This window comes from Oncorhynchus masou, chromosome 21 (assembly GCF_036934945.1).
Source record: "Oncorhynchus masou masou isolate Uvic2021 chromosome 21, UVic_Omas_1.1, whole genome shotgun sequence".
Lineage (NCBI taxonomy): Eukaryota > Metazoa > Chordata > Actinopteri > Salmoniformes > Salmonidae > Oncorhynchus > Oncorhynchus masou.
This window is the reverse complement of record NC_088232.1, coordinates 51,631,495-51,659,457: the sequence shown is the minus strand read 5'-3', so window position 1 is coordinate 51,659,457 and position 27,963 is coordinate 51,631,495. Positions and strand designations below refer to the sequence as shown.

General features: G+C 43.7%; 1 protein-coding gene across 3 annotated transcripts; it reads right to left on the bottom strand.

Annotated features, from left to right (window-relative positions):
* Positions 1-7,237: 7,237 nt before the first annotated feature.
* Positions 7,238-26,192, bottom strand: ankef1b (ankyrin repeat and EF-hand domain containing 1b). Of its 3 annotated transcripts, none has more exons than XM_064926978.1 (8): positions 26,044-26,192; positions 21,838-21,961; positions 20,263-20,582; positions 19,417-19,931; positions 18,836-19,062; positions 10,497-10,677; positions 9,599-9,698; positions 7,238-7,542 (listed from the first exon to the last, which is right to left on the bottom strand). In XM_064926978.1, exons 1-8 carry the CDS (start codon positions 26,170-26,172, stop codon positions 7,387-7,389), a joined length of 1,752 nt encoding a protein of 583 aa, XP_064783050.1. In that variant the 5' UTR covers positions 26,173-26,192; the 3' UTR covers positions 7,238-7,386. The 3 variants fall into 3 exon arrangements, with proteins under 3 accessions (XP_064783050.1, XP_064783049.1, XP_064783048.1); XM_064926977.1 differs by having other exon boundaries at positions 9,599-9,733; positions 10,508-10,677; XM_064926976.1 differs by having other exon boundaries at positions 9,599-9,733; positions 10,523-10,677.
* Positions 26,193-27,963: the final 1,771 nt, after the last annotated feature.

Sequence of the window (27,963 nt, the reverse complement as noted above, 5' to 3'; positions counted from 1 at the left end):
TAGTGCTTGTGCACGTTATGCTGGTGTGTAACGGGTTTTGTCCGGTATTGTTTATTGTAGTTCTTGTGCACGTTATGCCGATGTGTAACGGGTTTTGTCTGGTATTGTTTATTGTAGTGCTTGTGCACGTTATGCCGATGTGTAACGGGTTTTGTCTGGTATTGTTTATTGTAGTGCTTGTGCACGTTATGCCGATGTGTAACGGGTTTTGTCCGGTATTGTTTATTGCAGTGCTTGTGCACGCTATGCTGGTGTGTAACAGGTTTTGTCCGGTATTGTTTATTGTAGTGCTTGTGCACGTTATGCCGATGTGTAACGGGTTTTGTCTGGTATTGTTTATTGTAGTGCTTGTGCACGTTATGCCGATGTGTAACGGGTTTTGTCCGGTATTGTTTATTGTAGTGCTTGTGCACGTTATGCTGATGTGTAACGGGTTTTGTCCGGTATTGTTTATTGTAGTGCTTGTGCACGTTATGCCGATGTGTAACGGGTTTTGTCCGGTATTGTTTATTGCAGTGCTTGTGCACGCTATGCTGGTGTGTAACAGGTTTTGTCCGGTATTGTTTATTGTAGTGCTTGTGCACGCTATGCTGGTGTGTAATGGGTTTTGTCTGGTATTGTTTATTGTAGTGCTTGTGCACGTTATGCCGATGTGTAACGGGTTTTGTCCGGTATTGTTTATTGTAGTGCTTGTGCACGTTATGCTGGTGTGTAACGGGTTTTGTCCGGTATTGTTTATTGTAGTTTTTGTGCACGTTATGCCGATGTGTAACGGGTTTTGTCCGGAATTGTTTATTGTAGTGCTTGTGCACGTTATGCCGATGTGTAACGGGTTTTGTCCGGTATTGTTTATTGTAGTGCTTGTGCACGTTATGCTGGTGTGTAACGGGTTTTGTCCGGTATTGTTTATTGTAGTGCTTGTGCACGTTATTTTGTCCGATTGTTTATTGTAGTTCTTGTGCACGTTATGCCGATGTGTAACGGGTTTTGTCCGGTATTGTTTATTGTAGTGCTTGTGCACGTTATGCTGGTGTGTAACGGGTTTTGTCCGGTATTGTTTATTGTAGTGCTTGTGCACGTTATGCTGGTGTGTAACGGGTTTTGTCCGGTATTGTTTATTGTAGTTCTTGTGCACGTTATGCCGATGTGTAACGGGTTTTGTCCGGTATTGTTTATTGTAGTGCTTGTGCACGTTATGCTGGTGTGTAACGGGTTTTCCTCACCCATTGATTTATTGTTCTGTTTACGGTGGTTTTGTTAATTAAACTGCGCAGTTTTTGCTCTCCTGCGCCTGACTTCTCTGCCGTCAGTACGCACCCCTACAGTATGTGACTGTGTAGGCCTACTGCATGGTAAGTATCCTCTCCTCCTGCCTGTCCCTCTAACTCCACCCCTCCGTTACCTCCACCCCATTCTCTCTGTCCCTCTACCTCCACCCCTCCGTTACCTCCACCTCATTCTCTCTGCCCCTCTGTTTAATCCCTCCCTCTAACTCCACCCCTCCATTACCTCCACCTCATTCTCTCTGTCCCTCTGTTCAATCCCTCCCTCAAACTCCACCCCTCCGTTACCTCCACCTCATTCTCTCTGTCCCTCTGTTCAATCCCTCCCTCTAACTCCTCTCCTCCGTTACCTCCACCTCATTCTCTCTGTCCCTCTGTTTAATCCCTCCCTCTAACTCCACCCCTCCTTTACCTCCACCTCATTCTCTCTGTCCCTCTAACTCCACCCCTCCGTTACCTCCACCTCATTCTCTCTGTCCCTCTGTTCAATCCCTCCCTCTAACTCCACCCCTCCGTTACCTCCACCCCATTCTCTCTGTCCCTCTGTTCAATCCCTCTCTCTAACTCCACCCCTCCGTTACCTCCACCCCATTCTCTCTGTCCCTCTGTTCAATCCCTCCCTCTAACTCCACCCCTCAGTTACCTCCACCCATCTCTCCTTATTCCTCTGTTCCATTCCCTTACAGTATCACTCATCCTCACCCAGTCCCTCGCTCTGGTCCCTGACCTCCCCCACTACACTCTTAGTAAAAAAACTTGTTGTAAAACCATTTTTGGTACTATGTAGACCCTTTTTGGTTCCAGATAGAACCCTTTTGGGTTGTAGACCCCTTTTCCACAGAGGGTTCTATATAGAACCAAAAAGGATTCTACCTGGAACCAAAAAGGATTCTACATGGAACCAAAAAGGATTCTACCTGGAACCAAAAAGGGTTCTCCTTTGGGGACAGCCGAATAACCCTTTTTTCTAAGAGTGCACCCTCATTCTAGTTCCCTCTCTCTCAGCCCTCCAACCATCTCCCTGCTCATGAATATCTCCTCCTTTAATGTCTCACCCTCAAAAATCCATTCCCCATCTTTCTCACCCTCCCACATTCCATCCCTCCGTGTCTCTCCCTCCATCTGAGAGTCATGTCTATCACCTCAACAGCCTGTTTCACTCTACCCTTCTCTCGTTCTCTCTCTCTATCTTCTCTCGTTCTTTCTCTCAGATCCCTTTACTGGTTTAAACCCATTCAACACAATGACTCCAGAGGTACAAACCGTGAACACATCATGTTGTTTCACAGCAAACCAGCTCAACATTAGGCTCCAATGGGAAGAGTAGTCTACCTACTAACAGTGCCCTTTCACACGCTGAGAAGAGTTGGCTCCCGTTGTTTTGTGTTGTGTGTGTGTGTGTGTGTGTGTGTGTGTGTGTGTGTGTGTGTGTGTGTGTGTGTGTGTGTGTGTGTGTGTATGACAGGTGGTGCTCACAGCGAGAGGGACATGTTGTATAAGCACATGAGGGTGGGGTGAGGAAGTAGATATGTTGCCAATGAACCCCGGGCCTGGAGATGTGTTAATTTAGCTTGTTAGTCTTTCTGTTTACTATGTAAACAAACTATGGACATTTACAGTGTCAGGTATACACACATAATTACTGTGACCTAAATGCAATAAAGAAGGGCTTGTAAAGGAATAGGAACGATTAAACCCTCTTGCTTTCATCTGCAGGATATCTGAATAAAACAGCTATCAACACCTATCAACTCCGATACTATCAACTCCTATACTATTAACTCATATACTATCAACTCTTATCAACTACTTTACTATCAAGTCCTATACTATCAACTCTTATCAACTTCTATACTATTAACTCCTATCAACTCCTATACTATCAACCCCTAACAACTCCTATACTATCAACTCCTATGAACTCCTATACTATCAACTCCTATCAACTCCTATACTATTAGCTCCTATCAACTACTATACTATTAACTCCTATCAACTACTATACTATTAACTCCTATCAACTCCTATACTATTAATTCCTATCAACTCCGATACTATCAACTTCTATACTATTAACTCATATACTATCAACTCCTATAAACTACTATACTATTAGCTCCTATCAACTACTATACTATTAACTCCTATCAACTCCTATACTATTAATTCCTATCAACTCCGATGCTATCAACTCCTATACTATTAACTCATATACTATCAACTCCTACCAACTACTATACTATTAGCTCCTATCAACTACTATACTATTAACTCCTATCAACTACTATACTATTAACTCCTATCAACTCCTATACTATTAATTCCTATCAACTCCGATACTATTAATTCCTATCAACTCCGATACTATCAACTCCTATACTATTAACTCATATACTATCAACTCCTATACTATCAAGTCCTATACTATCAACTCCTATCAACTACAATATTATTAGCTCCTATCAACTACTATACTATTAACTCCTATCAACTACTATACTATTAACTCCTATCAACTCTTATACTATTAACTCCTATATCACTAAATCCTAATCAACTCCTATCAAATCATGTACTATTAAAACCTATCATCTACTATATAATAAACTACAATACTATTAACTCCTATATAATTAACTACAATACTATTAATTCCTATCGACTATTATATAATTAACTCCTATCAACTCCTATACTATTAATTCATATCGACTCTTATCAACTCCGATACTATCAACTCCTATACTATTAACTCATATACTCTCAACTCCTATCAACTACTTTACTATCAAGTCCTATACTATCAACTCTTATCAACTACTATACTATTAACTCCTATCAACTCCTATACTTTCAACTCCTATACTATCAACCCCTAACAACTCCTATACTATCAACTCCTATGAACTCCTATACTATCAACTCCTATGAACTCCTATACTATCAACTCCTATCAACTCCTATACTATTAATTCCTATCAACTCCGATACTATCAACTCCTATGCTATTAACTCATATACTATCAACTCCTATCAACTACTTCACTATCAAGTCTGATACAATCAACCCCTAACTACTCCTATACTATTAACTCCTATCAACTCCTATACTATTAATTCCTATCAACTCCGATGCTATCAACTCCTATACTATTAACTCATATACTATCAACTCCTATACTATAAAGTCCTATACTATCAACTCCTACCAACTACTATAATATTAGCTCCTATCAACTACTCTACAATTAACTCCTATCAACTACTATACTATTAACTCCTATCAACTCCTATACTATTAATTCCTATCAACTCCAATACTATCAACTCCTATACTATTAACTCATATACTATCAAGTCCTATACTATCAAGTCCTATACTATCAACTCCTATCAACTACTATACAATTAGCTCCTATCAACTACTATACTATTAACTCCTATCAACTACTATACTATTAACTCCTATCAACCACTATACTATTAACTCCTATCAACTCTTATACTATTAACTCCTATATCACTAAGTCCTAATCAACTCCTATCAACTCTTATACTATTAACTCCTATATCACTAACTCCTAATCAACTCCTATCAAATCATATACTATTAAAACATATCAACTACTATATACTAAACTACAATACTATTAACTCCTATATAATTAACTACAATACTATTAATTCCTATCGACTATTATATAATTAACTACTATACTATTAACTCCTATCAACTCCTATACTATTAACTCATATCGACTCCTATCAACTCCGATACTATCAACTCCTATACTATTAACTCATATACTCTCAACTCCTATCAACTACTTTACTATCAAGTCCTATACTATCAACTCTTATCAACTACTATACTATTAACTCCTATCAACTCCTATACTATCAACTCCTATACTATCAACCCCTAACAACTCCTATACTATCAACTCCTATGAACTCCTACACTATCAACTCCTATGAACTCCTATACTATCAACTCCTATCAACTCCTATACTATTAATTCCTATCAACTCCGATACTATCAACTCCTATGCTATTAACTCATATACTATCAACTCCTATCAACTACTTCACTATCAAGTCCGATACTATCAACCCCTAACTACTCCGATACTATCAACTCCTATGAACTCCTATACTATCAACTCCTATCAACTCCTATACTATTAGCTCCTATCAACTACTATACTATTAACTCCTATCAACTCCTATACTATTAACTCCTATCAACTCCTATCAAATCCGATACTATCAACTTCTATACTATTAACTCATATACTATCAACTACTTTACTATCAAGTCCTATACTATCAACTCTTATCAACTACTATACTATTAACTCCTATCAACTCCTATACTATCAACTATGAACTCCTATACTATCAACTCCTATACTAACAACTCCTATACTATCAACTCCTATACTATCAACTCCTATCAACTACTTCACTAACTCCTAACTACTCCGATACTATCAACTCCTATCAACTCCTATACTATTAGCTCCTATAAACTACTATACTATTAGCTCCTATCAACTACTATACTATTAACTCCTATCAACTCCTATACTATTAATTCCTATCAACTCCGATACTATCAACTCCTATACTATTAACTCATATACTATCAACTCCTATACTATCAAGTCCTATACTATCAACTCCTATCAACTACTATACTATTAGCTCCTATCAACTACTATACTATTAGCTCCTATCAACTACTATACTATTAACTCCTATCAACTACTATACTATTAACTCCTATAATATCAACTCCTATACTATTATCTCCTATCAACTACTATACTATTAACTCCTATCAACTCTGATACTATTAACTCCTATCAACTTCTATACTGTTAGCTCCTATCAACTACTATACTATTAAGTCTCCAACTATCAACTATCTATACTAACTTAGCTCCTATAAACTCCTATACTATTAACTCCTAGCAACTCCTATCTATACTACTATTAACTATACTATTAACTCCTATCAACTAACTATTCGCTCCTATCAACTACTATACTATTAACTCCTATCAACTCTATACTATACTATAACTATTAATATACTATCAAGTCCTATACTATCAACTAGCAACTACTATACTATTCGCTCCTATCAACTCCGATATACTATCAACTCCTATACTATACTATTACTCCTACCAACTCATATACTATCAACTCCTATACTATTAACTCCTATCAACTCCTATACTATTAACTCCTATCAACTCCTATCTATACTATTAACTCCTATCAACTACTATATTATCAAGTCCTATCAAGTCCTATACTATTAACTCCTACCAACTCATATACTATTAACACCTATCAACTCCTATACTCTTAACTCCTATCAACTCCTATACTATTAACTCCTATCAACTCCTATACTATTAACTCCTATCAACTCATATACTATTAACTCCTATCAACTCCTATCAACTCCTATACTCTTAACTCCTATCAACTCCTATACTATTAACTCCTATCAACTCCTATACTATTAACTCCTATCAACTCCTATACTATCAACTCCTATCAACTCATATACTATTAACTCCTATCATCTCCTATACTATCAACTACTACGAACTTTTATTAAAACATCACAGGAGGCTGCTGAGGGGAGGATGGCTCATAATAATGTCTGGAACAGAGTGAATGGAATGAAACCACATGTTTGATGTATTTGATCCCATTCCACTGATTGCGCTCCAGTCATTACCACAAGCACGTTCTCCCCAATGAAGGTGCCACTAACCTCCTGTGATGTACTAAGAACGATGGTGTCTATCATTATGTTACAATGCTACAATATGTCACATGTGACCTGTATTTCAGTAACAATATGATAGCATGCTGGCATTATAAAAACTGCTCGTTGAATCAAAACTCACTGGACATATGGTTTATTTTTGTTTCTTTCTGCATGCATCTGAAATGGCACCCTATTCCCCATTTACTGCACTATGCTGACAAACACTATGTTTGTGCCCTATGGGCACTGGTCAAATGTAGTGCACTATATAATAGGAAAAGGGTTCCATTTGGGACACCCTGTCTGTGTCAGTTGTCGAGGCCTCCCAGTTCCTGGGCCTTCTGCCTGATGTTCTGGTTGAAAGGCATCATGAAGTCCTCAAAGTCCACCTCGTAGGACAGACGGTCTCTCCTCTCCTCCTTCCTCTCAATCAGCTGGCTGCTGGTCAGCTGCTTACCCCACACCTGACAAGGGAGTGAGGAGGGAGAGAGAGAGAGCGAGAGAGAGAGAGAATTAGAGAAGGGGAGAAAGAGAGAAGGAAAGATCGGGAGAGAAATAGAGAGAAGAGATGTTAGAGTGATAAAAAAAAGAGAGAGTGGGGTGGGAGGGGCAGCAGAGCGAAACAAAGGGAGGGGGAGAGCAGAGTGAGACAAAGAGAGTGGGTTGGGAGAAGGGCAGCAGAGCGAAACAAAGGGAGGGGGAGAGCAGAGTGAGACAAAGAGGGTGGGTTGGGAGAGGGGCAGCAGAGCGAAACAAAGGGAGGGGGAGAGCAGAGTGAGACAAAGAGGGGGAGAGGGAGAGCAGAGCGAGACAAAGGGAGGGGGAGAGCAGAGTGAGACAAAGAGGGTGGGTTGGGAGAGGGGCAGCAGAGCGAAACAAAGGGAGGGGGAGAGCAGAGTGAGACAAAGAGGGAGGGTTGGGAGAAGGGCAGCAGAAAACAAAGGGAGGGGGAGAGCAGAGTGAGACAAAGAGGGTGGGTTGGGAGAGGGGCAGCAGAGAGAGACAAAGGGAGGGGGAGAGCAGAGTGAGACAAAGAGGGTGGGTTGGGAGAGGGGCAGCAGAGCGAAACAAAGGGAGGGGGAGAGCAGAGTGAGACAAAGAGGGGGGAGAGGGGCAGCAGAGAGAACAAAGAGGGGGAGAGGGGCAGCAGAGAAACAAAGAGGGTGGAGAGGGGAAGCAGAGACAAAGAGAGGGAGAGGGGCAGCAGAGCAAGACAAAGAGGGGGGGAGAGGGGTAGCAGAGCGAAACAGGGAGGGGGAGAGCAGAGTGAGACAAAGAGGGGGAGAGGGGCAGCAGAGAGAGACAAAGAGGGGGGAGAGGGGCAGCAGAGCGAAACAAAGAGGGTGGAGAGGGGAAGCAGAGACAAAGAGAGGGAGAGGGGCAGCAGAGCGAGACAAAGAGCGGGGAGGGGCAGCAGAGACAAAGAGGGGGGGAGAGAGGGGGGGGCAGCAGAGACAAAGAGGGGGAGGGGGAGACAAAGAGAGGGGGCAGCAGAGACAAACAAAGAGGGGGGAGGGGCAGCAGAGACAAAGAGGGGGGAGAGGGGCAGCAGAGACAAAGAGGGGGGGAGAGGGGCAGCAGAGACAAACAAAGAGGGGGAGACAAAGAGAGGGGGCAGCAGAGACAAAGAGGGGGAGAGGGCAGCAGAGACAAAGAGGGGGGAGAGGGGGGGAGCAGAGCAAGACAAAGAGGGGGAGAGGGGCAGCAGAGACAAAGAGGGGGAGAGGGTCAGCAGAGACAAAGAGGGGGAGAAGGGCAGCAGAGACAAAGAGGGGGAGAGGGGCAGCAGAGACAAACAAAGAGGGGGGAGGGGCAGCAGAGACAAAACAAAGAGGGGGGAGAGGAGCAGCAGAGACAAAGAGGGGGTGAGGGGCAGCAGAGCGAAACAAAGAGGGGGAAAGGGGCATCAGAGCGAAACAAAGAGGGGGAGAGGGGCAGCAGAGCGAAACAGAGGGAGGGGGAGAGCAGAGTGTGACAAAGAGGGTGGGTTGGGAGAGGGGCAGCAGAGCGAAACAAAGGGAGGGGGAGAGCAGAGTGAGACAAAGAGGGGGAGAGGGGCAGCAGAGCAAGACAAAGAGGGAGGAGAGGGGCAGCAGAGCGTAACAAAGAGGGGGGAGAGGGGCAGCAGAGCGAGACAAAGGGGGGAGAGGGGCAGCAGAGCAAAACAAAGAGGGGGGAGAGGGGCAGCAGAGCGAGACAAAGAGGGGGGGAGAGGGGCAGCAGAGCGAGACAAAGAGGGGGAGAGGGGCAGCAGAGCGTAACAAGGCGGGGTTAGAGCGAGTCAAAGGGTGGGGGTGTGGGAGAGGGGCAGCAGAACGAGACAAGGTGGGGGGAGGAGGGGCAGCAGAGCGAGACAATGGGGAGGAGGGAGAAAGAAATTGACGTTATGTAATAGCCACCTAAGAGTGCCTCCATAGCAAAAACAAGTTGAGAACAAAACAACAGGCTAATCAAAGGATGAGGTCATTGGCTAGATCAGGTGCCTTCTGTCACGGAGGAAGCGGAGAAGTGGGAACCTACTGTTTTTGGCACAAAGCTGATGTCGAGGCGGTTGGTGGCTCCGCTGGTGATCTGGGTGTTGAGGAAGATGATGTTGTCCTTCAGAGAAACCTTCCTCACCGTCGTGTCAGAGGAGGTCGCAGACACAGAGTCAGACTGGATGGAGACGGATAGACGGAAACACACACACACACACAGACAGACGTTACACACGAAGACCCACATGCACAGACAGATCCACACATCAAATCAAACACTACACATAACACACATAGCAAATAGCATACATATTGAAGCATATGTCATACATTTTTTTTTAAACACACTGAGTATACCATACATAAGGAACATCACCCTAATATTGAGTTGCACCACTCCCCCCCCAGCCTCAAATCACCGGGGGCATGGACTCAACAAGGTGTCGAAAGAGTTCCACAGGGATGCTGGTCCATGTTGACTCCAATCTTTCCCCACAGTTGTGTCCAGTCGGCTGGATGTCCTTTGGGTGCTGGACCATTATTGATACACACGGGGAAACTGCCGAGCGTGAAATACTCAGAAGTGCTGCAGTTCTCGACACACTCAAACCGGTGCAGCTGGCACCTACTACCATACCCCATTCGAAAGCACTGAAATATTTTGTCTTGCCCATTCGCCCTCTGAATAGCACATATTAACACAATCCATGTCTCAAAAATCTCGCTAGAACCTGTCTCCTCCCCTTCATCTAAACTGACTGAAGTGGATTTAACAAGTGACATCAATAAGGGATCATAGCTTTCACCTGGATTCACCTGGTCAGTCTATGTCATGGAGAGAGCAGATGTTCTTAATGTTTTGTCCACTCAGTGTATATACAAGACACATTAAACTAGTCTGCAGTATGTGTATGTTTGTAACCATGGTGAGGAAATAACATAACCCCACAACCAGGTAGTTATTTACCTTAGGAGCAGCGAGACTGGCTAGCTTGGCCACAGGTTTGCCTCCTCCCTTCCCCTTCCCCTCCTTGGACTTGGGGAGGCTGTCAAACTTAGCCTGGACCAGATCAGTTATCCTGATGTCTCCATATGCTCTGGCAATGTCCAGGCAATTCTGCTCTGGAATGAGAACCATAGCGTTTTAATTAGAACCCTATTCTGTCCCTTCCCGAGTAACATAACAGTAGCTAAAGCAGTTACAAAAGGCTCTAGATACATGGTGGTCTTACAGAGCTCAGTTGACAGAGCGTAGAGCTTGCGACGCCAGGACAGTGAGTTCATTTCCCGGGACCACCCGTGCGTAAAAAAAAAATAGTTTATTCCCACATGACTAAGTCAATTATGATAAAAGCATTGGCTAAATAACCTATATTATTATACTGAACAAATATATGAATGTAACATGCAACAATTTCTAAGATTTTGCAAAGTTACAGTTCGTTCATATAAGGAAAACAGTCAATTGAAATACGTTCATTAGGCCCTAATCTATTGATTTCACATGACTGGGCGAAGAGAACCTGTCCCAGCCAATCAGACAGAGTTTTTCTCCAGAAAAGGGCCTTTTTACAGACAGAAATACTCCTCAGTTACTCCAGCTGTCCGGGTGGCTGGTGTCAGACGATCCCGCGGATAAAGAAGCCGGATGTGGAGGTCCTTGGCTGGCGTGGTTACATGTGGTCTGAGGTTGTGTGGCTGGTTGGACGTACTGCCAAATTCTTTAAAACAATGTTGGAGGCGGCTTATGGTAGAGAAATTAACATTCCATTCACTGGCAACAGCTCATGCCAATTGCACGCTCAGTCATTGTGTTGTGTGGAATTGTGTTGGGTGACAAAACTGCACATTTTAGAACAGCCTTTTATTGTCCCCAGCACAGGTGCACCTGTGTAATGATCATGCTGTTTAATTAGCTTATTGATATGCCACACCTATCAGGTGGATGGAATATCTTGGCAAAAGATATTCTGGTTAGAGCCATTTTACACTGTTCTGTGAAGGGAGTAGTACACAGCGTTGTTTAAGATCTTCAGTTTCTTGGCAATTTCTCACATGGAATAGCCTTCATTTCTCAGAACAAGAATAGACTGATGAGTTTCAAGAAGAAAGTTCTTTGTTTATGGCCATTTTGAGCCTGTAATCGAACCCACAAATGCTGATGCTCCAGATACTCACGTAGTCTAAAGAAGGCCAGTTTTATTGCTTCTTTAAATCAGAACAACAGTTTTCAGCTGTGCTAACATAATTGCAAAAGGGCCTTTTTGGCCTTTTAAAATGATCAACTTGGATTAGCTAACATAACGTGCCATTGGAACACAGGAGTGATGGTTGCTGATAATGGGCCTCTGTACGCCTATGTAGATATTCCATTAAATATCAGCCATTTCCAGCTAGAATAGTCATTTACAACATTAACAATGTCGACACTGTGTTTCTGATCAATCTGATGTTATTTTAAAAATGGACAAAAAAATGCCTTTCTTTCAAAAACAAGGACATTTCTAAGAGACACCAAACCTTTGAATGGTAGTGTATATTAAAATCTAAACCAGTGATACACAGATACACATGGAGGTAATAATTGGAAATCAATATGTGGACAAGAAATAGAACAGATAACATAACAGTAGTCCTCTATCCTGCACCATACATAACAGTAGTCCTCTATCCTGCACCTTTCATACATAACAGTAGTCCTCTCCTGCATCCATAACACCATCCTGCACATAATAACAGTAGTCCTCTATCCTGCACCTTTCATACATAACAGTAGTCCTCCTGCATCCTGCACCTATATAAACAGTAGTCCTCTATCCTGCACCATACATAACAGTAGTCCTCTATCCTGCACCATACATAACAGTAGTCCTCTATCCTGCACCATACATAACAGTAGTCCTCTGCACCATCCTGCACCATACATAACAGTAGTCCTCTATCCTGCACCATACATAACAGTAGTCCTCTATCCTGCACCATACATAACAGTAGTCCTCTATCCTGCACCATACATAACAGTAGTCCTCTATCCTGCACCATACATAACAGTAGTCCTCTATCCTGCACCATACATAACAGTAGTCCTCTATCCTGCACCATACATAACAGTAGTCCTCTATCCTGCACCATACATAACAGTAGTCCTCTATCCTGCACCATCAGTAGTCCTCTATCCTGCACCATACATAACAGTAGTCCTCTATCCTGCACCTTTCATACATAACAGTAGTCCTCTATCCTGCACCATACATAACAGTAGTCATAACAGTAGTCCTCTATCCTGCACCATACATAACAGTAGTCCTCTATCCTGCACCATACATAACAGTAGTCCTCTATCCTGCACCATACATAACAGTAGTCCTCTATCCTGCACCTTACATAACAGTAGTCCTCTATCCTGCACCATACATAACAGTAGTCCTCTATCCTGCACCATACATAACAGTAGTCCTCTATCCTGCACCATACATAACAGTAGTCCTCTATCCTGCACCTTTCATACATAACAGTAGTCCTCTATCCTGCACCATACATAACAGTAGTCCTCTATCCTGCACCTTTCATACATAACAGTAGTCCTCTATCCTGCACCATACATAACAGTAGTCCTCTATCCTGCACCTTTCATACATAACAGTAGTCCTCTATCCTGCACCATACATAACAGCACCTGCACCATACATAACAGTAGTCCTCTATCCTGCACCTTTCATATCCTGCACCATACATAACAGTAGTCCTCTATCCTGCACCATACATAACAGTAGTCCTCTATCCTGCACCATACATAACAGTAGTCCTCTATCCTGCACCATACATAACAGTAGTCCTCTATCCTGCACCTTTCATACATAACAGTAGTCCTCTATCCTGCACCATACATAACAGTAGTCCTCTATCCTGCACCTTTCATACATAACAGTAGTCCTAACAGTAGTCCTCTATCCTGCACCATACATAACAGTAGTCCTCTATCCTGCACCATACATAACAGTAGTCCTCTATCCTGCACCATACATAACAGTAGTCCTCCATCCTGCACCATACATAACAGTAGTCCTCTATCCTGCACCAGTACATAACAGTAGTCCTCTATCCTGCACCATACATAACAGTAGTCCTCTATCCTGCACCATACATAACAGTAGTCCTCTATCCTGCACCTTACATAACAGTAGTCATAACATAACAGTAGTCCTCTATCCTGCACCATACATAACAGTAGTCCTCTATCCTGCACCATACATAACAGTAGTCCTCTATCCTGCACCATACATAACAGTAGTCCTCTATCCTGCACCATACATAACAGTAGTCCTCTATCCTGCACCATACATAACAGTAGTCCTCTATCCTGCACCATACATAACAGTAGTCCTCTATCCTGCACCATACATAACAGTAGTCCTCTATCCTGCACCATACATAACAGTAGTCCTCTATCCTGCAACAGTAGTCCTCTATCCTGCACCACCATACATAACAGTAGTCCTCTATCCTGCACCATACATAACAGTAGTCCTCCTATCCTGCACCTCTATCCTGCACCATACATAACAGTAGTCCTCTATCCTGCACCATACATAACAGTAGTCCTCTATCCTGCACCATACATAACAGTAGTCCTCTATCCTGCATCATACATAACAGTAGTCCTCTATCCTGCACCTTTCATACATAACAGTAGTCCTCTATCCTGCACCATACATAACAGTAGTCCTCTATCCTGCACCATACATAACAGTAGTCCTCTATCCTGCACCATACATAACAGTAGTCCTCTATCCTGCACCATACATAACAGTAGTCCTCTATCCTGCACCATACATAACAGTAGTCCTCTATCCTGCACCATACATAACAGTAGTCATCTATCCTGCACCATACATAACAGTAGTCCTCTATCCTGCACATAACATACATAACAGTAGTCCTCTATCCTGCACCATACATAACAGTAGTCCTCTATCCTACATAACAGTAGTCACCATACATAACAGTAGTCCTCTATCCTGCACCCTCTATCCTGCACATAACAGTAGTCCTCTATCCTGCACCATACATAACAGTAGTCCTCTATCCTGCACCATACATAACAGTAGTCCTCTATCCTGCACCATACATAACAGTAGTCCTCCTGCACCATCCTGCACCATACATAACAGTAGTCCTCTATCCTGCACCATACATAACAGTAGTCCTCTATCCTCTATCCAGTAGTCCTCTATCCTGCACCATACATAACAGTAGTCCTCTATCCTGCACCTTTCATATCCTGCACATAACAGTAGTCCTCTATCCTGCACCATACATAACAGTAGTCCTCTATCCTGCACCATACATAACAGTAGTCCTCTATCCTGCACCATACATAACAGTAGTCCTCTATCCTGCACCTTTCATACATAACAGTAGTCCTCTATCCTGCACCATACATAACAGTAGTCCTCTATCCTGCACCATACATAACAGTAGTCCTCTATCCTGCACCATACATAACAGTAGTCCTCTATCCTGCACCTTTCATACATAACAGTAGTCCTCTATCCTGCACCATACATAACAGTAGTCCTCTATCCTGCACCATTCATACATAACAGTAGTCCTCTATCCTGCACCATACATAACAGTAGTCCTCTATCCTGCACCTTTCATACATAACAGTAGTCCTCTATCCTGCACCATACATAACAGTAGTCCTCTATCCTGCACAATACATAACAGTAGTCCTCTATCCTGCACCTTTCATACATAACAGTAGTCCTCTATCCTGCACCATACATAACAGTAGTCCTCTATCCTGCACCATACATAACAGTAGTCCTCTATCCTGCACCATACATAACAGTAGTCCTCTATCCTGCACCATACATAACAGTAGTCCTCTATCCTGCACCATACATAACAGTAGTCCTCTATCCTGCACCATACATAACAGTAGTCCTCTATCCTACATAACAGTAGTCCTCTATCCTGCACCATACATAACAGTAGTCCTCTATCCTGCACCATACATAACAGTAGTCCTCTATCCTGCACCATTTCATACATAACAGTAGTCCTCTATCCTGCACCATACATAACAGTAGTCCTCTATCCTGCACCTTCCTGCATACATAACAGTAGTCCTCCTATCCAGTAGCATCCTGCACCATACATAACACATCCTGCACCATACATAACAGTAGTCCTCTATCCTGCACCTACATAACAGTAGTCCTCTATCCTGCAATACAGTAGTCCTCTATCCTGCATCATACATAACAGTAGTCCTCTATCCTGCACCATACATAACAGTAGTCCTCTATCCTGCACCATACATAACAGTAGTCCTCTATCCTGCACCATACATAACAGTAGTCCTCTATCCTGCACCAGTAGTCCTCTATCCTGCACCATACATAACAGTAGTCCTCTATCCTGCACCATACATAACAGTAGTCCTCCTGCACCATACATAACAGTAGTCCTCTATCCTACATAACAGTAGTCCTCTATCCTGCACCATACATAACAGTAGTCCTCTATCCTGCACCACATAACAGTAGTCATATCCTGCACCATACATAACAGTAGTCCTCTATCCTGCACCATACATAACAGTAGTCCTCTATCCTGCACCATACATAACAGTAGTCCTCTATCCTGCACCATACATAACAGTAGTCCTCCTGCACCTTTCATACATAACAGTAGTCCTCCTATCCTAGTCACCATACATAACAGTAGTCCTCTATCCTGCACCTTTCATACATAACAGTAGTCCTCTATCCTGCACCTTTCATACATAACAGTAGTCCTCTATCCTACCATACATAACAGTAGTCCTCTATCCTGCACCATACATAACAGTAGTCCTCTATCCTGCACCATACATAACAGTAGTCCTCTATCCTGCACCATACATAACAGTACATAACAGTAGTCCTCTATCCTGCACCATACATAACAGTAGTCCTCTATCCTGCACCATACATAACAGTAGTCCTCTATCCTGCACCTTTCATACATAACAGTAGTCCTCTATCCTGCACCATACATAACAGTAGTCCTCTATCCTGCACCATACATAACAGTAGTCCTCTATCCTGCACCTTTCATACATAACAGTAGTCCTCTATCCGGCACCATACATAACAGTAGTCCTCTATCCTGTAGTCATCCACCATACATAACAGTAGTCCTCTATCCTGCACCATACATAACAGTAGTCCTCTATCCTGCACCTTTCATACATAACAGTAGTCCTCTATCCTGCACCTTTCATACATAACAGTAGTCCTCTATCCAGTCCTCTATCCTGCACCATACATAACAGTAGTCCTCTATCCTGCACCTTTCATACATAACAGTAGTCCTCCTGCACCATATCCTGCACCTGCACATACATAACAGTAGTCCTCTATCCTGCACCATACATAACAGTAGTCCTCTATCCTGCACCATACATAACAGTAGTCCTCTATCCTGCACCTAGTAGTCCTCTATCCTGCACCATACATAACAGTAGTCCTCTATCCTGCACCATACATAACAGTAGTCCTCTATCCTGCACCATACATAACAGTAGTCCTCTATCCTGCACCTTACATAACAGTAGTCTATCCTGCACCTTTCATACATAACAGTAGTCCTCTATCCTGCACCATACATAACAGTAGTCCTCTATCCTGCACCATACATAACAGTAGTCCTCTATCCTGCACCTATCCTGCACATACATAACAGTAGTCCTCTATCCTGCACCATACATAACAGTAGTCCTCTATCCTGCATAACAGTACATAACAGTAGTCCTCTATCCTGCACCATACATAACAGTAGTCCTCTATCCTGCACCATACATAACAGTAGTCCTAGTCTATCCTGCACCATACATAACAGTAGTCCTCTATCCTGCACCATACATAACAGTAGTCCTCTATCCACCATACATAACAGTAGTCCTCTATCCTGCACCTTTCATACATAACAGTAGTCCTCTATCCTGCACCATACATAACAGTAGTCCTCTATCCTGCACCATACATAACAGTAGTCCTCTATCCTGCACCTTTCATACATAACAGTAGTCCTCTATCCTGCACCATACATAACAGTAGTCCTCTATCCTGCACCATACATAACAGTAGTCCTCTATCCTGCACCATACATAACAGTAGTCCTCTATCCTGCACCATACATAACAGTAGTCCTCTATCCTGCACCATACATAACAGTAGTCCTCTATCCTGCACCTTTCATACATAACAGTAGTCCTCTATCCTACACCTTTCATACATAACAGTAGTCCTCTATCCTGCACCTTTCATACATAACAGTAGTCCTCTATCCGGCACCATACATAACAGTAGTCCTCTATCCTGCACCATACATAACAGTAGCACCTTTCTCTCCACCTGTCCACAGTTGCTACAGGGATTTTGGGGATGATAGACCTGTTATCGTATCACATTTTAATTTCACGCATGAGTGAGAAGCCAGAGACTGTGAGCTGGGCTGGAAGAGGTTGCAGGGGGGGTGGAAGGGGTGGAGAGGGTTGGGGGGAGGAGGTGGGAGGGCTGGAGGTGAGTGGAGGAATACATCACATCAAGGGAAACAGGGCCGTCTGCTGGACTATTGATAACATGAACATGCCACCCTATTCCTGATACACTGAGTGCACAAAACATTAGGAACACCTTTCTAATATTGAGCTGCACCCCCTTTTACCCTCAGAACAGCCTCAATTCGTCAGGTCATGGACTACAAGGTGTCGAAAGCGTTCCACAGGGATGCTGGCCCCATGTTGGCTCCAATGCTTCCCACAGTTGTGTCAAATTGGCTGGATGTCCTTTGGGTGCTGGACCATTCTTCATACAAACAGGAAACTGTTGAGCGTGAAAAACCCAGCAGCGTTGCAGTTCTTGACACACTCAAACCGGTGCGCCTGGCACCTACTAACATACCCCATTCAAAGGCACTTAAATATTTTGTCTTGCCCATTCACCCTCTGAATGGCACATATACACAATCCATGTCTTCATTTTCTCAAAAGGGCTATTGAAATCCTTCTTTAACCTGTTTCCTCCCTTTCATCTACACTGATTGAAGTGGATTTAACAAGTGACGTCAATAAGGGACCATAGCTTTCACCTGGATTCACCTGGTCAGTCTATGTCATGGAAAGAGCAGGTGTACCTAATGTTTTGACCACTACCTTTTGACCAGTCTTACCAAGCGTTTAAATGAGTCATCCGTTTTTTTTTTGTGTACAGAGTATGAATAGTAGTACCTTTCTTGTTCTCTGCCTGCACCCTGGCTCCGGCCTTGATGAGGTAGTCCACACAGCATGGTCTGCAGCTCTCGATGGCCCTCATAAGGGGCGTGGCTCCATTCATGGCCACAGCGTCCACCACTGACCCAGAATGCACCAGGAGGTCCACGATGTCCACCTGGCCTGCATGGGAGGCGTGGTGCAGCGGTGTCCAACTGAACTGGTCGCACGCGGTCACGTCAGCACTGTAGCAGATCCATATACCTGATTAATGGCCAATAACCTGATCACTGACCGATTAACCACCCGATTAACCACCCGCCAAACCAGTAAAGATGCATCGGCAAGTATCGAATAAGATTCACTCAAAATAGGGATCAATAGACTTGATAAGTGAAAGCCCCTTGTGGTCCAGATCTGGCTCATTGACTAATGATCAATAAAAAAAACCTGATCACTACTGAATAAACCAGCATCAGCACTGAGACCTGATCACTACTGAATAAACCAGCATCAGCAATGAGACCTGATTAACGTTCTTAATTGACTGGAATTTAAATGGAATTGACCACAACCGTGGTATAACGCTCATTGCTCACCCCAGGCTGATGAGGAACTTGGCCACCTCGTAGTTCCCGCTCCCGCAGGCGGTCATCAGGGGCGTCTTATAGTAGCAGTCCTTCACATCCACAGGGACCCCCTGACTGAAGGCCAGGCTCAGAGACTCCAGGTCCCCCGTCTTCACACAGTAGTTGATGTTGATATAGATTTTCTCCGGCTCGTCCACGTACCACGCTGAGTCGTCTTCGATGGGGTGGCCCGGCGGGTGGTCGCGGTCGAAGCGCTTGGTGTCGGTGAACTGCTGGTAGCTCTCCACCATGAAGTTTGGTGGCCCGCCGTCCTCGCGCCGGAAGATGAGCTCCGGAGGGACAATGCAAATGGGCATGGGGAGGACGAACTTACCTTTCTTTTTCCCCTTCCCCCCTTTCCCGGCTTTCTTCTTCTTGGGCTCGTAGGAGGGAAGAGTAAAGGCTTTTTGGAGGTAGCGCACCCCTTTGAAGAAATCAGTCACGTTGATTAGTCCCTCGCGCTTCTTGTCGTGCTCCAGAATCACCTGGATAGAAATAATCACAACGATTCATTTTAATTCAAGTGTTTTTCTTCTGGCATCCATTAAGCTATAGATCAGGACATACTGCAGAATAAGAGCACAATGTAAAATACTATACTAAACGTCTGCTTCTCAAATTACACCGTATTCGCCTTTCTATTGAACTACTGTCGACCAGAGTCACTGTGTAGAAAATGTACTGCTTTGCCCATGAGGGTTGTCATTAAAGCCATAAACAAGAACACAACCCAACGTCCCACAGATCAGATATCAAACACATACAGTTAAACATCAGCTCTATACATTCTAGAATGACAATCAGTTCTAGAATGACCTTCTGGAGGTTCTCGTCATCCACTGGCGCCCGGTGATCCTGCAGCACCGCCACAAACGTCTCCCGGGTAACCGTCTCCACGGGACCCACAGCCTCCTCAGCGATCTCCATGGCGGTGCGAAGCGACGCCTCGTGCTCGCAGGACCAGTCGTGCAGCCTGAGCGCCCACAGCTCATTGGGATTGACGGCGCCCGGTTTGGAGAACTTCACCTCCAGACGCTCTGCCTTCTTCAGCTCCTTCATGGCTGGCTTCTGGTTGTTGTTCTTGGCAATCTGACTGGGGATGAAACCCTCTGTGTTCTTCAGCTTGGCGTTGCAGCCTGGGGTTGACACAGGAGGCATATTGAATTTTAAAATGTAATCTACAGGTAAGAGTTGGCTGGCTTTATCTACAGTATGTATATATGGTGCTGGGTTAGAGTTGGCTGGCTTTATCTACAGTATATATGGTGCTGGGTTAGAGTTGACTGGCTTTATCTACAGCATATATGGTGCTGGGTTAGAGTTGCTTGACTTTAGCTACAGTATATATGGTGCTGGGGTTAGAGTTGACTGGCTTTATCTACAGCATATATGGTGCTGGGTTAGAGTTGCTTGACTTTAGCTACAGTGTATATGGTGCTGGGTTAGTTGCTTGACTTAAGCTATAGTATATATGGAGCTGGGGTTACAGTTGCTTGACTTTAGCTACAGTATATATGGTGCTGGGTTAGAGTTGCTTGACTTTAGCTACAGTATATATGGTGCTGGGTTAGAGTTGCTTGACTTTAGCTACAGTATATATGGTGCTGGGGTTAGAGTTGCTTGACTTTAGCTACAGTATATATGGTGCTGGGTTAGAGTTGCTTGACTTTAGCTACAGTATATATGGTGCTGGGTTAGAGTTGCATGACTTTAGCTACAGTATATATGGTGCTGGGTTAGAGTTGCTTGACTTTAGCTACAGTATATATGGTGCTGGGGTTAGAGTTGCTTGACTTTAGCTACAGTATATATGGTGCTGGGGTTAGAGTTGCATGACTTTAGCTACAGTATATATGGTGCTGGGTTAGAGTTGCATGACTTTAGCTACAGTATATATGGTGCTGGGGTTAGAGTTGCTTGACTTTAGCTACAGTATATATGGTGCTGGGTTAGAGTTGCATGACTTTAGCTACAGTATATATGGTGCTGGGTTAGAGTTGCATGACTTTAGCTACAGTATATATGGTGCTGGGTTAGAGTTGACTTTAGCTGTATATATGGTGCTTTAGCTACAGTATATATGGTGCTGGGTTAGAGTTGCATGACTTTAGCTACAGTATATATGGTGCTGGGTTAGAGTTGCATGACTTTAGCTACAGTATATATGGTGCTGGGTTAGACTTGCTTGACTTTATCAACACCCGTGGTCCTAGAGAGGTACAGGGTGTGCAGGCTTTTTGTTCTGTCACTAAAACCCATCCCATCACTAAAACATCCGATTCGGCCAATCAATGTCTTCATGAGCAGTTTCACTGATTTATTGAATTCAGTGTGCTCGCAGTGCTGGGCTGGAACCAAAGCCTGCACAACCCAGCCAGTCAGGTTCCCCACCTCTCTGAGCCAGGAACCTGCAGCACTCAGTGAAGCCTCCAGCTGCAGCCAAGTGCAAGGGGGTGTTCCCGTCCAAGGTAGCCACACTCAAGTCTGCAGAGTAAGCAGACAGCACCACTATCACCTGGAAGGGAAAAGAGAATTAAACCTAATCTATCAATTTGATTTATTTTTAGGGTTGCAAAGCTAGCAGTAATTTGCCAAAGTTACGGTAATTTTGGTAATTAACAAGTAATCTATGGCAATGTGCGGTAACGTTGCTAATGTAGACTTGAATAACTTAAAAATATATATATTCCTATATAGTATTAATTGTTGTGTACAGTACCAGTCAAAAGTTTGGACACACCAAGTTTGTTTAAATATTTTTTACATTGTAGAATAATAGTAAATACATTAAAAACTATTAAATAACACAAATAGAATCATGTAGTAACCAAAATAAGTTTTATATTTTAGCACCCCCACACCACCACACCCCCTCCTCCATGCTTCACAGTGGGAACCACACATGCAGAGATCATCCGTTGCTCTGCTCTGCGTCTCACAAAGACAAGACGGTTGGAATCAAAAATCTCAAATTTGGACTCATCAGACCAAAGGACAGATTTCCACCTGTTTAATGTCCATTGCTCGTGTTTCTTGCCCCGAGCAAGTCTCTTCTTTTTATTGGTGTCCTTTAGTAGTGGTTTCTTTGCAGAAATTCGACCATACATTTATTTACTGTATATATTTATTTATTTTGCTCCTTTGCACCCCAGTATTTATTACTTTGCACATTCATCTACTGCAAATCTACCATTCCAGTGTTTTACTTGCTATATTGTATTTACTTTGCCACCGTGGCCTTTCTTCCTGTCCTGTAGCGGTCCTCATGAGAGCCAGTTTCTTCACAGCACTTGATGTTTTTTTGACTGCACTGGAAGAAAATTTCAAAGTTCTTGACAATTTCCAGATTGCCTGACCTTCATGTCTTAAAGTAATGATGGATTGTCATTTCTCTTTGCTTATTTGAGCTGTTCTTGCCATAATATGGACTTGGTCTTTTACCAAATAGGGCTATCTTCTGTATACCAGCCCTACCTTGTCACAACACAAATGATTGGCTCAAACGCATTACAAAGGAAAGAAATCCCACAAATTAACTTTTAACAAGGCACACCTGTTAATTGAACCGTCTTCCAGGTGACTACCTCATGAAGCTGGTTGAGAGAATGCCAAGAGCGTGAAAAGCTGTCATCAAGGCAAAGGGTGGCTATTTGAAGAATCTCAAATATATTTTGATTTGTTGAACACTTTTTTGGTTACTACATGATTCCATTTGTGTTATTTAATAGGTTTGATGTCTTCACTATTATTCTACAATGTAGAAAATAGTAAAAATCAAGAAAAACCCTTGAATAAGTAGGTGTGTCCAAACTTTTGACTGTTAGTGCATGTGTGTCCATACAGTACATGAGTTTCTAGTGGATGGATAGAACATATGGTTCAAGAGAAAATAGCCTAGTTAATAAAAAATAAAAAACATCTAATCAACAATGGAATCATTTTTTATTAACTTTACAACTCATTGACGTTTTTCACAACTGCCACCAGTTTGCCCTCCAAAAACTTGAAAGTTATCAAAATTCAGGTAGTTTACTGGTAAACTTAGAAAGTTTCCAGTAATATACCCTCCCTTTGCAAACCTATTCATTTTTATTTCAGTGTCATACACCAATTGGTGCCTAGTCCACATGGGCTTATGAGACACTATTTCTGTTGGCATGGGTGCACAAAATGCAAAACAAAATAACATTTGACAAATTAAATGCATAATTAATCATCATAGCATGTATAGGGTCTGTCTAACGCTACAGGGTCCGTCTATCGTCACATTATACAAACAATACATTTATCGTTTATTTATTATTTATTTTTCCCTAGGCTTTGAAAATAAATTGGGCATTATGAAATACAGCCTTTCTGAAAAATGATTCCAGCCTGTGTTCGTCATGGAGCCAGAACACTTCATAACAGTTTCTGAGGCTGGTAACTCTAATGAACGTATCCTCTGCAGAAGAGGTAACTCTGGGTCTTCCTGTCCTGTGGTGGTCCTCAGAACACTTCATAACAGTTTCTGAGGCTGGTAACTCTAATGAACGTATCCTCTGCAGAACAGGTAACTCTGGGTCTTCCTGTCCTGTGGTGGTCCTCAGAACACTTCATAACAGTTTCTGAGGCTGGTAACTCTAATGAACGTATCCTCTGCAGAACAGGTAACTCTGGGTCTTCCTGTCCTGTGGTGGTCCTCAGAACACTTCATAACAGTTTCTGAGGCTGGTAACTCTAATGAACGTATCCTCTACAGAACAGGTAACTCTGGGTCTTCCTGTCCTGTGGTGGTCCTCAGAACACTTCAAAACAGTTTCTGAGGCTGGTAACTCTAATGAACGTATCCTCTGCAGAACAGGTAACTCTGGGTCTTCCTGTCCTGTGGTGGTCCTCAGAACACTTCATAACAGTTTCTGAGGCTGGTAACTCTAATGAACGTATCCTCTGCAGAACAGGTAACTCTGGGTCTTCCTGTCCTGTGGTGGTCCTCAGAACACTTCATAACAGTTTTGCTTTCGGGAACCTATTCAGACCCTTTTCCCACATGTTGTTACCTTTACAGCCTTGTTCTAAAATGGATTAAATAAACACATTTCCTCATCGATCTACAAATAATAACCTATAATGACAAAGTGAAAACAGGTTTAGAAAGTTTTGCAAATGTATTTAAAATAAAAACAGAAATGCCTTTTTTTTACATAAATATTCAGACAATTTGAGACTTGAAATTGAGCTCAGGTTAATCCTGTTTCCATTGATCATCCTTGAGATGATTCTACAACTTGATTGGAATCCATCTGTGGTAAATGTAATTGGACATGATTTGGAAAGGCACGCACCTGTCTATATAAGTTCCCACAGTTGACAGTGCCTGTCAGAGAAAAAACCAAGACATGATGTCAAAGGACTCCGAGACCAGATTGAAGGTCCCCAAACCATGAGGTCGAAGGAATTCCAGTAGAGCTCCGAGACAGGATTGTGTTGAGGCACAGATCTGGGTAAGGGTACCGAAAAACGTCTGCAGCATTGAAGATCCCCAAGAACATAACATTTATTTTTTATTTATTTTTTATTTTTTATATAACATAGTGGCCTCCTTAATTCTTAAATGGAAGACGTTTGGAACCACCAAGATTCTTCCGAGAGCTGGCCACCCGGCCAAACTGAGAAATCAGGGGAGAATGACCTTGGTCAGAACACTATGGTCACTCTGACAGAGCTTCAGAGTTCCTCTGTGGAGATGGGAGAACCTTCCAGAAGGACAACCATCTCTGCAGCACTCTACCAATCGAGCCTTTATGGTAGAGTGAAACTTGACACCATCCCGACGGGGAAGCATGGTGGTGGAAGCATCATGCTGTGTGGATGTTTTTTCAGCGGCAGGGACTGGGAGACTAGTCAGCATTGAGGGAAAGATGAACGGAGCAAAGTACAGATAGATCCTTGATGAAAACCTGCTCAGGACCTCAGACTGGGGCGACGGTTCACCTTCCAACAGGACAACGACCCTAAGCACACAGCCAAGATCACACAGGAGTGGCTTCGGGATGAGTCTCTGAAGGTCCTTGAGTGGCCCAGCCAGAGCCTAGACTTGAATCCAATCTAACATCTCTGGAGAGACCTGGAAATAGCTGTGCAGGGACACTCCCCATCCAACCTGACAGGGCTTGAGAGGATCTACAGAGAAAAATGGGAGAAACTGCCCAAATACAGGTGTGCTAAGCTTGTAGCGTCGTACCCAAGAAGAGTCAAGGCTGTAATCGCTGCCAAAGGTGCGTCAACAGAGTAGAGTAAATGTGGTATTTCAGTTTTTTTATTTGATTAAATTTGCAACAAATTCCCGAAACATTTTTGCTTTGTCATTATGGGGTATTGTGCGTAGATTGATGAGGGGGTGGATGTCATAAGGTGAATTCACCAATTTGTAAGTCGCTCTGGATAAGAGCGTCTGCCAAATGACTTAAATGTAATGTAATGTAAATGAAACTATGTAATCCATTTTAGAATAAGGCTAGGGGTCTGAATACTTTCCGAATGCACCGTATGTTGAAGATCCTGGTTTTAAACCTGATTACTAAGGTATCCTTTTGTTAACCAGCACCTCCGTAGTACCTCAAAGAAGCCCCCCTCTGCCGCGAGGTGGGCAGTGTGTATCCTCTTCTTGTCCACAGCGTTGGGGTTTCCTCCTTTCTGGAGGATGGCCCTGACCAGGTCTACCGCTCCCGCCCTGGCTGCCTCCATCAGGGCCGAACGACCAGACGCCTGGAGGGGAGAGAGGAGAGCCAGCAACAGGCTAACGTTGATGACTAAGTAAAGGAGACGAAGGCAATGAAGGGCGGAGTATTAGCAAGAGAGCGGAGATCTCGGTTGTCACTTTTGTATAATAAAGGATTGAAGTAAAGTACAAAAAAGAAAACTGTTCATTTTATCAAGACCAAACGCCTCATTTACAGAGTATTCGGCACATGTGACAAATAACATGTGATTTGATGTCTGATGATGTCATAGCCAATTGCGTCCTTTCCAGCGCGGTTGTCTTGTGATTACCTCGTTGGTGGCGTTGGGGTCAGCCCCTCTCTCCAGGATGCTGATGCACATGTTCTCACAGTCGTGGGCGCGCTCGCAGGCCAGCAGAAAGACGGGCGTCCCGGCTGTGGACACGTTGTTGACGTTGGCCTTGCTGTTGAGCGCCACCTGCAGGCAGCGCATGTGACGCTTGGTGGGAGAGATGCAGTAGAACAGTGTGCCTGGAGAGAAACGTCTTGTCTGTTAGGGTTAAGATGTTAGGGTTAGGGGGTAGGTGGTTAGAGGGGGTTAAGGTTAGGTGGGTTGGGGGTTAGGGTTAGGGGGGGTTAGGGTTAGGGGGGTTAGGTGGTTAGGGTTAGGAGGGGTAGGGTTAGGGGGTGTTAGGGTTAGGTGGTTTAGGGTTAGGTGGTTAGGGTTGAGGGGGTTAGGGGAGGTTAGGTTTAGGTGGTTTAGTGTTGGGGGTTAGGGTCAGGTGGGTTAGGGTTAGGGGGGTTAGGGTTAGGTGAGGGTTAGGGTTGGGGGTTAGGGTTAGGGTTGGGGGTTAGGGTTAGGGGGGGTTAGAACAGATACAAAACTCCTCTACAGTTGGTGTTGTTCAGAGCCATGTATTTAGAGAGATGGGACATTGAGGTTTCCACATTATGATGCATTTACATGATGATATGGCAGCCATGTTAGCTGTCCATTAACATAACATGAGGAATATTTAAACAACGCCATGCAACTGAATGTCTAGAATTAGAACGATATGGATGTTGGCCCAACCCTTTAAGTATAAGGCTCTGGTGATGTTTGGCACATCATTTTCAACATCCCTGAGCCTGGAGTCACTGGAGTCACTGTCACAGACAACGACCACAGGAGTCACTGTCACAGACAACGACCACAGGAGCCACTGTCAGAGACAACGACCACAGGAGTCACTGTCAGAGACAACGACCACAGGAGTCACTGTCAGAGACAACGACCACAGGAGTCACTGTCACACAGGAGTCACTGTCACAGACAACGACCACAGGACAACGACCACGGGAGTCACTGTCACAGACAACGACCACGGGAGTCACTGTCACAGACAACGACCACGGGAGTCACTGTCACAGACAACGACCACGGGAGTCACTGTCACAGACAACGACCACAGGAGTCACTGTCAGAGACAACGACCACAGGAGTCACTGTCAGAGACAACGACCACAGGAGTCACTGTCACAGACAACGACCACAGGGAGTCACTGTCACAGACAACGACCACGGGAGTCACTGTCACAGACAACGACCACGGGAGTCACTGTCACAGACAACGACCACGGGTCACTGTCACTGTCACTGTCAGACAACGACCACAGGAGTCACTGTCACAGACAACGACCACGGGAGTCACTGTAACAGACAACGACCACAGGAGTCACTGTCACAGACAACGACCACAGGAGTCACTGTCACAGACAACGACAACGTCACCACGACCACAGGAGTCACTGTCACAGACAACGACCACGGGAG

What these genes read in the sequence shown, in the direction of transcription:
- ankef1b (XM_064926977.1), bottom strand. Translation starts at nt 26,172, where the DNA reads ATGGAGGCAGCCAGGGCGGGAGCGGTAGACCTGGTCAGGGCCATCCTC. An exon ending in CAGAGGGGGGCTTCTTTGAG is followed by an intron (nt 21,962 to 26,043) that starts GTACTACGGAGG and finishes TTTCCCTTCCAG; the next exon opens with GTGATAGTGGTGCTGTCTGC. An exon ending in CAGGTTCCTGGCTCAGAGAG is followed by an intron (nt 20,583 to 21,837) that starts GTGGGGAACCTG and finishes TGTCAACCCCAG; the next exon opens with GCTGCAACGCCAAGCTGAAG.